General features: G+C 43.0%; 1 protein-coding gene across 1 annotated transcript in view; it reads right to left on the reverse strand.

Annotated features, from left to right (window-relative positions):
- Nucleotides 1-1782: 1782 nt before the first annotated feature.
- Nucleotides 1783-15609, reverse strand: part of Fam174b (family with sequence similarity 174 member B) — a 32921-nt gene continuing 19094 nt past the window's right edge. The window contains exons 2-3 of the mRNA XM_026394054.2: nucleotides 12992-13123; nucleotides 1783-3683 (exon numbers count right to left, since the gene is read on the reverse strand). Coding sequence (XP_026249839.1) covers nucleotides 3680-3683; nucleotides 12992-13123 — 136 coding nt within the window. The 3' untranslated portion in view covers nucleotides 1783-3679. The remainder of the gene's footprint in view (nucleotides 3684-12991; nucleotides 13124-15609) is intronic.

Consider the following 15609-nt stretch of genomic DNA (forward strand, 5'->3'; position numbering starts at 1 on the left):
TGGGGAGAGTAAGGCTAACATGGCAGAGACCACAAGCAGCAAAGCCAAGAATCACATAGAGGCCTGCCTGCATCCTGATCCTTGGTCCTGCCCAGCTGGTTTCCTTGCAGAATTTTGCAGGCTCCGAGTCTAATGCATTCAAAACACTCACAGCACGACACCTGCACACAGTGCCCATGCCAGATGAGCCATTTAAATATTTAAATTGAAGACCGTGGGCTACCTGCTTTGCCAACAGATACATATGAGCTTACTGTGTTCCCATCCACGTAGACTTGGCTCATCCAGAAACCCATCCCCTCAAGCTAGGCACATGGGCACATGCCTCTAATCCTAACTACTCAGGAGGCTGAGGCAGGAGGATTGCAAGTTCAAGGTTAGTCTGGGCAACTTAGTGAGGCCCTGTCTCAAAATTTAAAAAAAAAAAAATAGGGACTGGTAGTATAGCTCAGAGGTAGAATGCTTCTAGGTTCAATACCCAGTACTGGAGGGGCTGTTGGAGGGAAAGAAATATGGAGTTTACTAAGCTAACTCAGTAAACCTCATATAAGAAATAAAAGCAAATTTTGAGGCACTTTACAAAGAGTATCACACCCAGGTACTTTGTGGACCAAAGACTCAGGTAGCAATGCAGGATGTGGCTCATGACAACCATCTGGAAAGTTCACATCTATTTGGTTCCCCATAATAATGGGAAATTAACCCTGTTTTCTTCAAAAGTTGTATGTTGTGTACTGTACACTGAGTCCACATCAAGTGTTCTTGAATTCTCTGATAAATAAAAGCCACAAAAAATTCTGGTACTGCTGGGCTGGAGGGTGGTAAGCACTGATTCCCACCTGTCAGTAGAAACAGCCAGAAGGCCTTATGGGAACAGATCCTTTTCCTACACTGGTGGTGTTAGGAGTGGACACACCCAGGTCCCTAGAACTGCCCACACACACACACCACACACACCACACACAGAATTAAGTCATTTATTTGCACCAAAGCAAACTTAACTCTACCCCCAGAGTTTCCAACACAATGAGGGTGTATCCCTGAGTGTCAGGAGGAGCCAGCCCGGCAGGAAGGTGCTCAGTGGAGGGAGCTGAGATGATGGGAGATCATCCACCATCCAGTGCTTGCCTCTAACACAATCCTGCTTGGATAAAGAGCTATCCGGGAGAACTCCAGTCACAGTCATGGCAAAAGAGAAAGAAAGGGCAGAGAAGTCAAGTAGACCATATCCTTCAGCTTTTTGGTCCTGTCCAAGGGTGACATGTTAGAATAGGAGGAAAAAAAAAAAAGTAAGCTTTCTTTTCTGGCTGTTACTCACTTAGGGATTAACCCAGCCTGGATGCATGCATCCCATTCACACTCATTAAAAGCTTATACTGACCCACGTGTGAGGAAATGATAAGCTAACTTTTTTTTTAACATGATTAGTTCTGTGTCCTCTGCAGATATCCCAAGAGTTTCCAAACACAACGAGGGGCAGTATCTCCTAACCTATAGCCAGTTTCCAGGAAATGATCAAATGAGCTCATGTGTATGTGGCACCATTTCATTCCCAAGCCTTTTTCCAAATCACCAGGACCCAGGGACCTCCTGCAGGTAGCAATGCAGGATGTGGCTCATGACAACTACCTGGAAAATTAGAGCCAGCCCTCCCTCCTCCACAATCTTGCACCCACACTCCTAATCACAGGAAAGAATCTCATCAGCCCCCACCTCAGAAAATATCCAGACCCAATGCACACGGGGTTCATGTCTAAAAGGTCTTTATTTTAAGCGCCGGTAGTGCTGAAGTTCCACCAAGGATTTAGAAAGTCATTGCCGGTGTCCCCTCCAGCCAGGACCGGTGGCCAGCACAAGGGCGTGGGGTTTAGACATAAGGCGGAAGAATCCAGCTTTTCTGGATGATTGAGCTGTAGTCATAAGACTCTGCAGATGAGAGTTGGGCATTTCCAGTTCAAAGGCTGAGAAGGCGCACAGCTGCGAGGCACTGCTCTGGTCGTGAGCACACCACCATGGAGGGGGGAGAGAGCGCAGCCACAGCTGTTCTGCTTCCAGCCCCACCCCTCTGACAAACAGAGCTGAGGGGAGAAGAGTCAACAAAGGAGGTGAAACGACAGGGCCAGGCCCAGCAGGCACCACGTGTGGGCTGCGCCACAGCGGGACAGCCCAGCAGCACCAGCCACAGGGCTACACTTGGCCTGGGCTTCCAGGGCTCCCTTTGTGCCACCAGCACGCCTGCTAACAGCTAGGGTCACACAGCACCCACACCCAGGTGGGCCTCAGGGCCACGGGAGCCCCTGCCCATCTCCTCCCACCAAGAGAGCCTGAAAATGGGGGTGAGGAGGGGAAGGTGGGAGTTTTCATCCCAGCCAATGGAACAGGACCATAGACAGGCAAACAACAAACCCTGGGGCAGTGCCAGAAAGGAAAAGAAGGGTAAAAAATTAAAAACACCTTTTGAGACAGAATGGAACCCCAGGGTCCCAAAGGCACTGCTAGTAGGCTCGAAATAGAAACGCACTGGCTGCATCAATATGGGAGGAGAGCAAAACAGGAGGCCTCTATCAATCTGAGAGGTCTCCCAAGGTCCTGTTCCACAGGGTATCTCTGAATAAAGTTACCTCACAGGCTCCCAGGGAAGTGGCCTGCCTCAGACCCTATCCACGCTTAAGGGAGGGGGTCCTTATGAGTAAACTCCTGGGTCCAGGAGCTTCCCAGTCTAGACGGACTTCAGGGCCAGTAGAGTCCCTTAATCATGTCCTTCACTTGACCCAGCCAAATCACCCTTGATGTAAATTACCACAGTGATTTTTAATTATATTTCTAAGACAAACAATGTAGAATCATAACAAACACACATACAACACACACACAAAAGCATTAAAAAAAAAAAGTTACCAACCCAAAGCTGCCCAGTGCTTTCCGTTCCCTTGAGAGGAGAAATTATTTTATATATATTCACACACATGTCCACACACACACACACATACTTTGTTTTCCCTGATAATTGAAATTCAAAATTCTTTGTGAACTAGCCAGGCCTATTTCTGCTGATCCCCTTTAATAAAGGTGTGCGGTGGTGGGGACAGGAACCAATACTGGTTCACTTCCAGTAGGGGCCAACCAGTCTAAGCATTCCCCACCTGAAATTTCATACAGCGCTCACCAAAATAAGGCCTGAGCCCCCACCAAGCCAAAAAGATTGCAGAAGGGCCTGATGTCTAGCGTAGAGATTCTGGAGAGCAGAGTGGCAGGAATTCTAAGTTTACAGCTGAAGATTCTTCAGGCTGTTCTTAGATTCTTGATCCTCCTAATTATAGTTCCACTATTGTCAACAGTTGCTTTAAAAATATTTTTCAACATGTTTCTACCCTTTGCTTTAGCAAGGCAAAAAAAAAAAAAAAAAAGAAAAAACCCAAAGGGAGGCAGGAGAAGGGGTGACATTTTAAAAGGGCACCCAGAAAGTAGCATAGGCAACTCCTCCCGTGTGGCGATTTGGAAACAAGCTTGATGGTGACACTCTGAATGGACGCTGGACACACATGACGGAGCCAGAGTTTCGTGAATGTCGTTTGTTTTGGTTTGAACACCGTGGACGAGAGACTGCTCCAGATCCTTCACAGCCCAGGCTGCAGCTGAACAACTTTCCACGGTATGCCAACCCCCTGGGAAACAGGTTTTACCTGAAAGAAAAGGAAGATGGAGATTCAGCGCCTTCTGGCAGAGCACCAACCCCCTCCCAATCACTCCCCAACAGTCTCCATCCCTTGAACTGCACTGCCTACTCTCCTCCCCCTCCCAGGCCTTCTCCAGGTGTTTACACCCGGGGTCAGCAAACTATTTCTGTAAAAGTTCAAGAGTTTTCAGGTTAGGCAGGCTCTGTGGCAACTGTTCAGCCCTGCTGCTGTTGGTGGAAAAGCAGCCAGACAGAGTGTCTGGGCATGGCTGTGTTCCAATAAAACTTTATTTGTGGACACTGAAATCTGGGGTTCACGAATGTTGCTCTTCTCTTGATGACTTCCACCATTAAAATATAGAAATCATTCTTGGCTCCTAAGCTGTTAATATACCCTGGATCTGGACTGTCCCCCTAAAGGTCTGTGTGTTAAATGCCTGGTCCCCAAGCTGGCACTACCAGGAGGTGGCAGAACTAGTGGGAGACCACCAGGTCACTGGGGGCATGTTCCCAAATGGATTTATGGGACCATGGTCACTTCCTATCTTCTATTTTCTGGTTCACTGATGAGGTGAGCAGTTTTGCTCCACGACGTGCTCCTGCCATGATGTGCTGCCTCACCACAGGACCAAAGCAACAGGGCCAACTCATCACGGACTGAAGCCTCCACACCGTGAGCTAAAACAAAACTTTTTACTTTTTAAGTTGATTATCTCTGGTATTTTGTTATAGTGATGGAAAGCTGACTAACACACTTGTACAAAACAGGTAGTGGCCTAAATTTGGCCCATGGGCTGTAGTTTGCTGACCCCCAATTGTGTAAGTACCCGATCAGTATCTGTTTCTTGCTTAGAATCACAGATCATATAGGCAAGATCCATGTCCAAAGTTTGCTCACCTTTAATCTCCAGCACCAAAGTAGGGTTAGACAATGTAATGAATACAAGAAATATTTTTGAAAGTAATATTTAAAAAGTTTAAAAACTCAAAAAGTCTATTCAAAATATCATCTAAAGGAACTCGGGAGGAAAAAGCTGACCAGTTACAGTTGCTACCGTCATCTGTCAATGCTTGGATTACAGGTATTATATAATCATACATGTAAAAATGAAGGCTTAATAAAATTTATAAAATGGATGCCTTTTTGTAATTTCATGCTCCCAAATATTACCACATCACATTGTGATTTACTGAAAGATATGGACATCCTTTGTGTGTGTGTGTGTGTGTGTATGTGTGTGTGTGTGTGTGTGTGTGTGTGTGTGTGTGTGTGTTTTACCGGGGATAGAACAGACACACTCTACAACCTCAAGCTAAATCCCCAGCTTTTGTTAATTATTTTGAGATGGAGTCTAACTAGGTTTCCCAGGTTGGCCTCAAACTTGGTGATTCTCCTGCCTCAGCCTCCTGAGTACTGGACATCCTGTTTCTAGGAAATTCATGCACACAGCCCCCAACTTACACCAGTTAGACTTACGATTCTTCAACTTTACAATGAGGCACAAGTGATACACATTCAGTAGAAACCACACATTGAATTGTTTCCCAGGCTGGGAAACCCTCTCCCAATGCAACAGCAATAAGCCACAGCTTCCAGCTGGCCACATGGGCATGGGGTTGTTAAACAAGCAACACTCCAGAGAACTGTGTTGCTGGGCTATGAGGTTTGCTAGGTTAGGTGCATTAAACGCATTTTTTACTTATATTTCCAGTTCATGATACGTTAATCCTGATGTTTGTGGGAAAGGGCCATGATATTGAGATATATAAAAATATATATAATGTACCCTCAAATGACTCAGGGAAAAAAAAAATTGCATGTTCACACCCACACAGGGCAATCATAAGGTGACAAGAAACATCAAAAATGGAAAAATCTCAGTGAAAGGTACAAGGTGTCCTCCCCATACTATTTGTATTTTTGCACTAAGTTTGAAAGTTGTCTTAATTAAAAACCTTAAAGAAAAACACAGATATGGGCATCCTCATGTTAGCCGCCAAGGGATCCAACAGACCAGGGGAAGGAAAGTATACAAGCCGAGCCGCCATGTCCACACGGTGCAGGCTGGCTTTTTACAGCAGCCCCCTGTTCCCTCCTGTGGGCAGGGGAGTGGGGGAGTGAATCCACACTGAGAGGCGACTCTGCATCTTACCAGGGCCCCAAGAGCACACCCAGACCCTCTACCTGGTCTTGGGCCTTCACTCCATCCTGGTTGCAGTTTATACCCCTCGTACCAGAGCAATGGAGCAGAGGGGAGCCCCACCACCCATCATGGTGATTCTCTGTCCACAACAGAACTAAATGCCCAGGGCCTGGGTGAGTAGAAGGGCCTTCCAAGCCCAGCCAAGTAGGGCCCCTTAAGAAGCAGAAGCAGCTGCAAGAAGTCACCACCCTGAAAGTATCTAGCAACTGCAATGAGAGCCCGGAAAGCCTCAGCCTAGGAGGAGCAAGTAGGTCTGTTTTCTCCCACTCCTTGCCTACCCTGCAGGGACCTCTTGCTGGGAAGAGCATGGAATGTCCTTTGTTCCCAAAATGTGATGTCAGAAACCGTCCCAGCATTACAGCAGAAATCTCATCAGTTTCTAATTATACCATTGCAGCAAGTTCTATCCCCAAGAGGGTGGGCAGTTTATACTGTCCACACCCCTCCTGGGACATCATTTCCACACTTAAGAACTGGGGACAGAGACCTGCCTCTTGGCAGGGAGGCAGGGCTGGCAGGAGCAGTGGGTTCTCGGCAGCATATCTTTGGGCCACGTTGGTCACAGCTGCCCAGCTGCCCGGAACACAAGCAGGAGGAAGAGCCAGCATTTGCCTTGCCTTGGGGGATGCCTAGAGGGTGGGACAAAAGTCTCCTGTAATGAACCAGGGATTCGCAGAGGCCCAAAGCATCCACCACAAGTGCACGCTAGGCCAACCGTGCCCCAAACACACACAAGAGAAATCCAAACAACTCTTGAAATATGGAACCATTTCAAAACCCCAGGGTTCTCTGTGCTCCATTTAGCAATCGCTTCCCCCTTCTAATTAGTCTTTTTAAGTGCAGAGTTGGAAAGTCATTTCTAAAGACTCTCCTACCCCTATCTGGCCAGAATGGCTGGAGGTCTCATCTCATGGATGACGACACCCCAGGTACACAGAGCATAAAGAGAGTGCTGTCAACAGAAGCCTCCCTCTGCCCATCTTCTCTTCCTCTGCATTTCCCACCTGGCTAAAAACTTGGAGGGGGAAAAAAGGCCTTACTGATAATGCAGAGGCTCCAAGTGACGAGACGTTATCAGAAAATTACACGTGCAGTACAAATAGGCGGGTTATCACCTTACTACCTTGGCACTAAAAAACATGATTTTACTCTTTCCACTTGATCATAAAATAACACAGTCATGATCCAATCACATCTGAATTAAATGCAGTCTGTTTCCTAGAAAGAACAAAAAAAAAATAATTTCTTTTGGTTGAGCCAGACTTAATAGGAAAAAGAAGCCCCCATGAACAGATTATCAATGTGCAGACAGGAGAGCTTAAAAACACTACACCCAACAGGAAACCAGCCTTAAAGCCTTTGTTCTTCCCTACTTGTTAACCTGAAAAGCTGTTAGCAAAATGTTGCCACAGAAGTGCTCCCAAACAGCCACTGCAACGTGGTCCTATTTCAACAAGAAAGAAAATCCACATGAGCACTCACACACACTTAGTTCCGAAATCCACAGATGGGTACTCACACACACTCTAGTGGTTGCCGTTAAGCAATGAGATCATAGGTCATTTCATTTCCCCCATTTCTTACCTGTAGTTTCTGTAATGGACATTACACCTGCAAAAAAGAAAAGCTACTACTGTCCAGTCTTTGTTACGTAGTCCATTGTCTTAGGGCCTGCGGACATGGGGCGGACTTACTTGGTGAATCGGCTTCAAGTTTGTTCACATCCTGATTTTTATCTCAACCACAAACAGCCCAAACTTCTAACAGGATCCACAAAAGTTCAGTTCTGCAGGATAAGCAGGGAGGCAGGGTAGAGCCTGACAGTGACAGTGAGTGTCCACGGGAGGTAGCCACACAGGTCAAGTATTGAATGAAAGAAGTTAAAAGAGAACAGAGCACACCCAGAGAAAGCGTAAGGAAGAGATGCAAATATCAACTGGAAATGGAAAACCATGATAGGATCAAAGGAGCCAAACTTTAGTTCTTTGTATGGATTGATAAACCCGCTGCAAGACATCCAGGGGGAAAAAAAAAAAGGAGAAAAGGCAAAAATAAGAATTAAGAAAGGGGACCACCTGCATTTCCATGTTTCAAGATTTACAAGATGATAATAAAAGAATGCTGGGAGTAACATCATTAGACACACTGGAAAACTTGGACAAAATGGACAAAATCCCTGAAAACGACAACTCAGGATAACTGAACCAAGAAGAAATAGACTAAATAGTACTGTAACTATTCAAAGAACTGAACATTGGTGTTTTTCAAACTCTATGCACAAAGCAAGCATCAGTCCCAGCCAGTTTTAGCATGCTATATTAAGCATTTAGGAAACAAGTCATTCCATTACACAAACTGATACAGAGAAGTGGAAAATAAGGAACCATGTCTCTACTCACTTTATGACACGAGGAAAACTTAAGTCCTATGGGGCTGTTACAAAATAGGAAAATGACAGACTAGATCTAAGTCATTAAGAGAGACAAGAAAGCTCTAAACAAAATATTAGCCAACTGAGTGGAGCAATGCATATGAAAAGATAACATGATCAAACTCATTTTATCTCAGGAATGCTAAGCTGATTGAATATTAGAAAGTTGATATCAGCCGGGTACGGTGGCACATGCCTGTAATCCCAGCAGCTCAGGAGTCTGAGGCGGGAGGATTGTGAGTTCTAACCAGCCTCAGCAAAAGCAAGGCACTCAGCAACTCAGTGAGACCCTGTCTCTAAATAAACAATAGAACTGATGATGTGGCTCAGTGGTTGAGTGCCCCTGAGTTCAATCTCTAGTACCAAGAAAAAAAAAAAAAGAAAAGAATGTTAATGAATATCAATTCACCACCTTAACAGATTAAAGGAAAAAAGACAGCCTCCATGAAGCAAGAAAAAAAAAAAAAAAAAAAAAAAACACTGAATAAAATTCGCCTTTGAGACACTAGGAACAGAGGGAAACCTCCTGGGGGTGAGGGGAGGGAGAGCCACAGAAACCCTATAACTTTTAGTGGTCAAATATTGAAAGCATACCCTTTAAGATCAAGAATAAGATCTTGCCTGTTATCACCACTTTTATTTAACATTGACTTAGAAAACAAGATAGAAAAAAGAGTAAAAAAAAAAAAAAAGAAAAAAATGGTTAAGGACTAGGGAGAGGGCAAAAGGGCCTAGGAGACCCTTACAACTCTTAAAAACCCAAAATAATCTATATTTATATTACTAGAATTAATAAGAGTTTGGCAAGTTGCTATATTTTGAAAAAAAAAAAACAACTGCTATGAACAAGTTTTAAAAACAATATTTTTAGAAAGTTACTCCCGATGAAGTTACTAATCAAGAGTGGCAGCTTATGTAGGAACATGTTTTTGATGCTGTCCTCAAAGTGACACAGAGAAGACTGCAGCACCAGGAGCAGAAACCCAGGCATGGAGATTGAGCCTGGGAGATAGGAGGGTTAATTATGGCCAACAGCCTGGGTTAGGCAATTAATACAAATGTATTTGCTGGGTCCTGAGTTTCTTCCTAGAATAGGAGCAGAGGAGAGATATGAAGGTGCTTAGGGAGGTAACACAATTCCCGTAACAAAAATGACCCAATGCTGAAGGACCCGTGCCACTGCTGTATCAGAAAGAGATGGAGTGTCTGTAATTCAGGTGGTGGTGAAAACACTCTAGAGCATGCCTGCAGAACTGGTTTCTCACTGACTTTTGCCCTTGCAACAGGCTGGGGAGTAAACTTGGGCTTTCAAAATACAAAAGTATTTGCTATTTTGATTTGTATTTCTCTTAATTGCTAGCGATGATGAACATTTTTCATATATTTGTTGATTGATTGTATATCATCTTCTGAGAAGTGTCTTTCAGGTCCTTGGCCCATTTATTGATTGGGTTATTTGTTTTTCTGGTGTTTAGTTTTTTGAGTTCTTTATATAACCTAGAGATTAGTACTCTATCTGATGTGTGAGGGGTAAAGATTTGCTCCCAAGATGCAGGCTCTCTATTCACCTCACAGATTGTTTCTTTTGCTGAGAAGAAACTTTTTGGTTTGAGTCCATCCCATTTATTGATTCTTGATTTTAATTCTTGCATCAAAGGAGTCTTATTAAGGAAGTTGGGGCCAAATCCTACATAATGGAGATTAGGGCCTACTTTTTCTTCTATTAGACGCAGGGTCTCTGGTTTTATTCTTAAGTCCTTTGATCCATTTTGAGTTGAGTTTTGTGCATGGTGAGAGACAGAGGTTTAATTTCATTTTGTTGCATATGGATTTCCAGTTTTCCCAACACCATTTGTAGAAGAGGCTATCTTTTCTCCAATGCAAGTTTTTGTCTAAGATAATTGTAATCTAAGATTTCTTCTCTCTCCAGTCAGAATGGCAGCTATTATGAAGACAAACAATAAGTATTGGCGAGGATGTGGGGGAAAAGGCACACTCATACACTGCTGGTGGGACCACAAATTGGTGCAGCCAATATAGAAAGCAGAGATTTCTTGGAAAATTGGGAATGGGATCACCATTTGACCCAGCTATCCCTCTCCTTAATCTATGCCCAAAGAACTTAAAAATAGCATACTACAGGGACACAGCCACACCAATGTTTATAGCAGCACAATTCATAATAGCTAAGCTGTGAAACCAACCTAGATGCCCTTCAGTAGATGAATGGATTAAAAAAATGTGGCATATATACACAATGGAGTATTATTCAGCAATAAAAGAGAATAAAATCATGGCATTTTCAAGGAAATAAATGGAATTAGAGAAGATAATGCTAAATGAAGATAGCCAATCCCAGAAAACCAAATGCTGAATGTTTTCTCTGATATAAGGAGGTTGATTCACAGTGGGGTAGAGAAAGGGAGCACAGGAGGAACAGAAGAACTCTAGATAGGGCAAAGGGGTTGGAGGGGAAGGGAGGGGGCATGGGGTTATAAATGATGGTAGAATGTGATGGACATTATTATCCAAAGTATAGGTATGAAGACATGAATTGGTGTGAATATACTTTGTATACACCAGAGATATGAAAAATTGTGCTCTAAAAGTGTAATAAGAATTGTAATGTATTCTGCTGTCACATATAAATTAAAAAATTATTTAAAAAAGTATTTGCTGTAACTTGAATGCTGACCAAGTGGCTCAATTTAATCATTTACCTCTGGTGGTGAATTTCATAGCCAGTGACAATGCCAATAAGGGACTGTTAGTCCAGCAGTGGAGCTTGCACCATCATTTGAAGAACTGTGACACATCATGGAAGTTTCTTAATGTAAGAGTAGTTTCAATGAGTACCTCATCTTCATTTACATCAGACACAGTTTTAATCCATCATTGCCCGAAACTACACCTGTATCCATGCCCTCAAGAAAGGGCCATTTCTCTATGTCATATTAAAGAAAGAGTCTATAGGTAGAATTTCTAAACAGATGGATTATTGTATCACCTTATTTAGAGTCTTTTCTTATGTAGTGAGATGTGAAGATAGCATAAAAATGGTTCAGTCTATGGTTTCCATAGAATCAGTTCAGTCACCAAATATGGATGTGATTCTGTTCCGTGGCTTAGAATCAATACAGTATTACATTGATCCACAAAGACCAGTAAGTGCTCCATATTATACAATACACCCAGGCCTGCAGATAGAGGTAGATCCTTTTTATTATGAAAAATGATGAGGACATGGTTTTATTCACATTATATTTTGTTTCTTTGCACTGAATATGAGACAGATAAAATGACTTGGCAATAAAATCACTAATATTCCTATGTGTGTGTGTGTGTATTATTTATATTTATTTATATATATATATATATAATTTTGCAGTATGGATGAATGTTCTAATTGATTTGATTCTTTTCAAAAGATGTTGTTCTTTACCTAAAATGAAAACTGTAGCTCATGGGTTTCTCTCCAGTCTGCTATCCATAACCAATCAATTTTAATGTTTGATTGTTTTTTATAAAATTTAGATGTGATTCACTAACAAATGCTATTTCCAAAACCAGTATGTATGTAAATATGATAATACAGACATTTTTTTCAGACATGAGTATAAATAAAATAGTATTTTAAGGTCATATATGAAGTCATCTATATGATATTTGTGTGTGTGTATGTAAAACACATCTACAAATATGTCTAACAAATTTATTAAAGATTTGTGAGTAAATTTTTAAAATTACTGCAGACATTTTTTTAAATACCTAAATAAATGGAAAGTTATTCCATGTTCATGGATTGGAAGAGCCAACATAAACACACTGACTACAGAGTCGATGAAGTTCCAATTAAAATTCCAAACACTTTGTTTTTGTTGAATCTGAAACTTATTTATGTAGAAGTACCAAAAAGATGGCTGTAGAGAAACCCATGACAGTAGGTGTAGAAGGCTTGCTACCCCAGGCATGGAGAGGCCATGGAATGGGGGAGGTCAGACAGACTAGGACCCAGCCTGGATTTCTATTCCACTTTTCCTGCTACCTGGGACCTTATACAAGCAACTTCTCCAACTCTGAGCCTCCAAGCCCCCCGGCTCTTTCACTGAGAATCTCACATACTCAAAAGTACATCCCAAAAGGATAAGAACACCCATACTGCAGTTGTGATGTCACAAAGTCATCCTGACTTTCCTACAGACCACCTTTAGGAAACTCACCTGTCTTTGGAGATCATGGGAAAGTTCCATTCAATCAAGAATCCCACCCACCCATATCCTTGACTGTTGGCTTGCACAATGCTGAAACGGAACGCCTGTTTGGGTGCACAGTGTATAGTGCATGCAGCTGCTTGGCTCAGACCTCCTCCAGCCAGGGGCATGACCAGTTCCTTGTCTGAAGTCTGACCCTCCTTTTCCTCCCCTACAACTGACTTAGCATTCTCATTTGGAAAAAGCGAGAGGTGAGCATTTCCCTGTCAGCTGGGTCTATGGGTGCTGTGTGTCCTGGGAAAGGATCAGCACAGGTCCCCCCCAGAAGCAGAATGACTCAAGGCCCAACATACAACCAGAGAAGAGAGCCTATTCACAATATGCCCAGGCTCCCGTGCTTTCAAAGGTGAACTGTAATACCGACCCGACACCTGGAGCCCAAGAAGACAGATCTGTCCCCACCCCACACCTGTATTTGATGTCAAATACTGTGGAATCCTCGTCCTCATCGTCCTCTTCATTCAGAGGGGCCATTTCTACCCGCTCAGCTGGAGTGGTGATGATGTCATACTTGCGGGTCTTCTTTAACCTCTTTCCTGACCTGGAAGAGAAGCACACTCATGAGAACAGGGCTGGGACAGAGGCCACCGAGCCCAAGCCTCAGAGGGCTGGACACAGACATGGCAGCCCATGCCAAGCTGGGTTCCTTCCACCCATATGAGGGCACAATGACCCTGACTGAAGGTGCATCTTGTGGCTGCCTCCAGCCTGGCTTTGAGGAGACCTGAGTAAGACCCCAGCAGCCACAGGACCTCCAGCAAGTTACTGATCTCACTACAAAGGTGTGATAAGGTCCTCAGTCGTGAAGCAGAGACACCTGCCCTGAGCACCAGCAACTCAGTAACCAAGATGATATCTGAATTCAGATATCTGATATCTGAATGCAAAATTCTTGCCAAACAAAGAAAAAAAATCTGTGATGAACACAACATTCCATGAGGACAGGATCAAGCACAGCCTGGCTGGCAGTGGCTAGTGTTGTCCTTGGCTCAGCCACACTCATGCTTGTGTAATCAGGGGCAAGTCAACCAATCCCCCTATGCCTTAGTTTCATCAGAAATAAAACTGTAATAAAATAGTCTTCCTCTCGGACTATACCCAAACGACTTAAAAACAGCATACTACAGGGACACAGCCACACCAATGTTTACTGCAGCACAATTCAGAACAGTTAAACTGTGGAGCCAACCTAGATGCCCTTCAGTGGATGAGTGGATTAAAAAAATGTGGCATTTATACACAATGGAATTTTACTCATCAATAAAAGAGAATAAAATCATGGTATCTACGGGTAAATGGATGGCACTGGAGAAGATAATGCTAAGTGAAGTTAGCCAATCCCAAAAAAACAAATGCCAAATGTTTTCTCTGATATAAGGAGGATGAATCATAGTGGGGTAGGGAGGGGGAGCATGGGAGGAATAGAGGAACTCTAGATAGGACAGAGGGGTAGGAGGGAAAGGGAGGAGGCAGGGATTAACAAGGATGGTGGAATGTGATGGACATCATTATCTAAAGTACATGTATGAAGACATGAATTGAGTGTCAACCTACTTTTTATACAAAGATATGAAAAATTATGGTATATATGTGTAATAAGAATTATAATGCAAAAAAAAGTACATGTATAAAGACATGAATTGGCGTGAACATACTTTATATTCAAAGATAAAAACTGTGCTCTATATGTGTAATAATAATTATAATGCATTCCACTGTTGTATATTTTTAAAAAATAAAATCAATTAAATACAAAATTAAATTAAAAAATAAAATAGTCTTCCTCGCAAGCGAAGGAGGATCAAGGGAGAAGATGAGCTTAACAAGGCTGAGTGCAGGAAGTTCTTGGCAAAAGTTGTTGGTAGGAACTGTAAACAGAAGTAAAAAATGCTCAATCCTCTCTCATTTGGCAAGGGCTTGTGTGAATGAGTTGATAATCTTTCCACTGTGAGGATTTATGAGGACAGTTGTTAGAACGCTACACCCTTCCCTTTAGGATGGCAGAGGTCACCCTCAGCCACAGGGAGAGGGCTGACAATGACTCTCTGCATGAAGGCTGTAATATTTCTCAGGAAATAGCTGGAAAGTTTATAATGCCATCATGACAACCGATGTTCTTTGCACTTATTCCTGCACTACCTTGAAACTCTTCCCAATTTTTGTTTATTCTCTGCTGTCCCTCCTTCACAAGAATGTTTGACACTGTCCATGAGAAACCCACCAAACTCAAAGGTCCCAAGTGCACTGAAGAATGATGTCTCCTACACATTCTCCTGGCAGACCAGAAGCCATTCCCACAGAGACCACGTCAATGACATGGTGAGCTCTCTGTGGAATCATCAGCACAGAGAAACTCTTCAACAAGTTGGCAAAACAGATGAAAGCAGAACTTCGCCTTCAGGTTTTCAAGAAAATTCTTAGCAACAGCAGCTTGCTCTTGACTCACCTAGTGTGAGTTACCAAAAATGAGATTTACCAAAGTGTCACTCACATAACAAATTTTAGTACTGTACCTTTGGCATTCAGCCTATTTGACCTATATATAGCACCTGCTCCTTGACATACTTTGCAAAGAGAAAAGAGGTAAGACTTTGGGAAAGAGGATAACTCAGCTATAAAATCTGATGATCTCAAGCCAAGTTGTAAAACAATGTCTCTGCAGGTCCTTGCAGGTACACACATAGGCACAGGTGTGAGTCTACCTGGATTCCAAACATAGGATGAAGAATGGTGCAATGCTAGGTGTGGTGGTAAGAGGCTAAGCCAAAGGAACATGGCCAGTTACCTCACCAGTGACTCTGGAGTGGTCAAAGCAGGCTTTGTGCAAAAGCACAAAGGCTAACCTTACAGATACTGTTGGTCCAACCCTCCCTACATCAATAGATTGCCTAGTCTCTCCACCCCCAAAGGAATAAAATAAATCTTTGCATTCTACTTTAATTTATAATCCCTGACCAATTCCACCCCTGTTATATAGATAGAGAGAATTTAAGCTCAAAACGACTCTGAATGGTACAAGCAATCCAA

The sequence above is a fragment of the Urocitellus parryii genome, chromosome 6 (genome assembly GCF_045843805.1).
Source record: "Urocitellus parryii isolate mUroPar1 chromosome 6, mUroPar1.hap1, whole genome shotgun sequence".
Classification (NCBI taxonomy): Eukaryota; Metazoa; Chordata; class Mammalia; order Rodentia; family Sciuridae; genus Urocitellus; species Urocitellus parryii.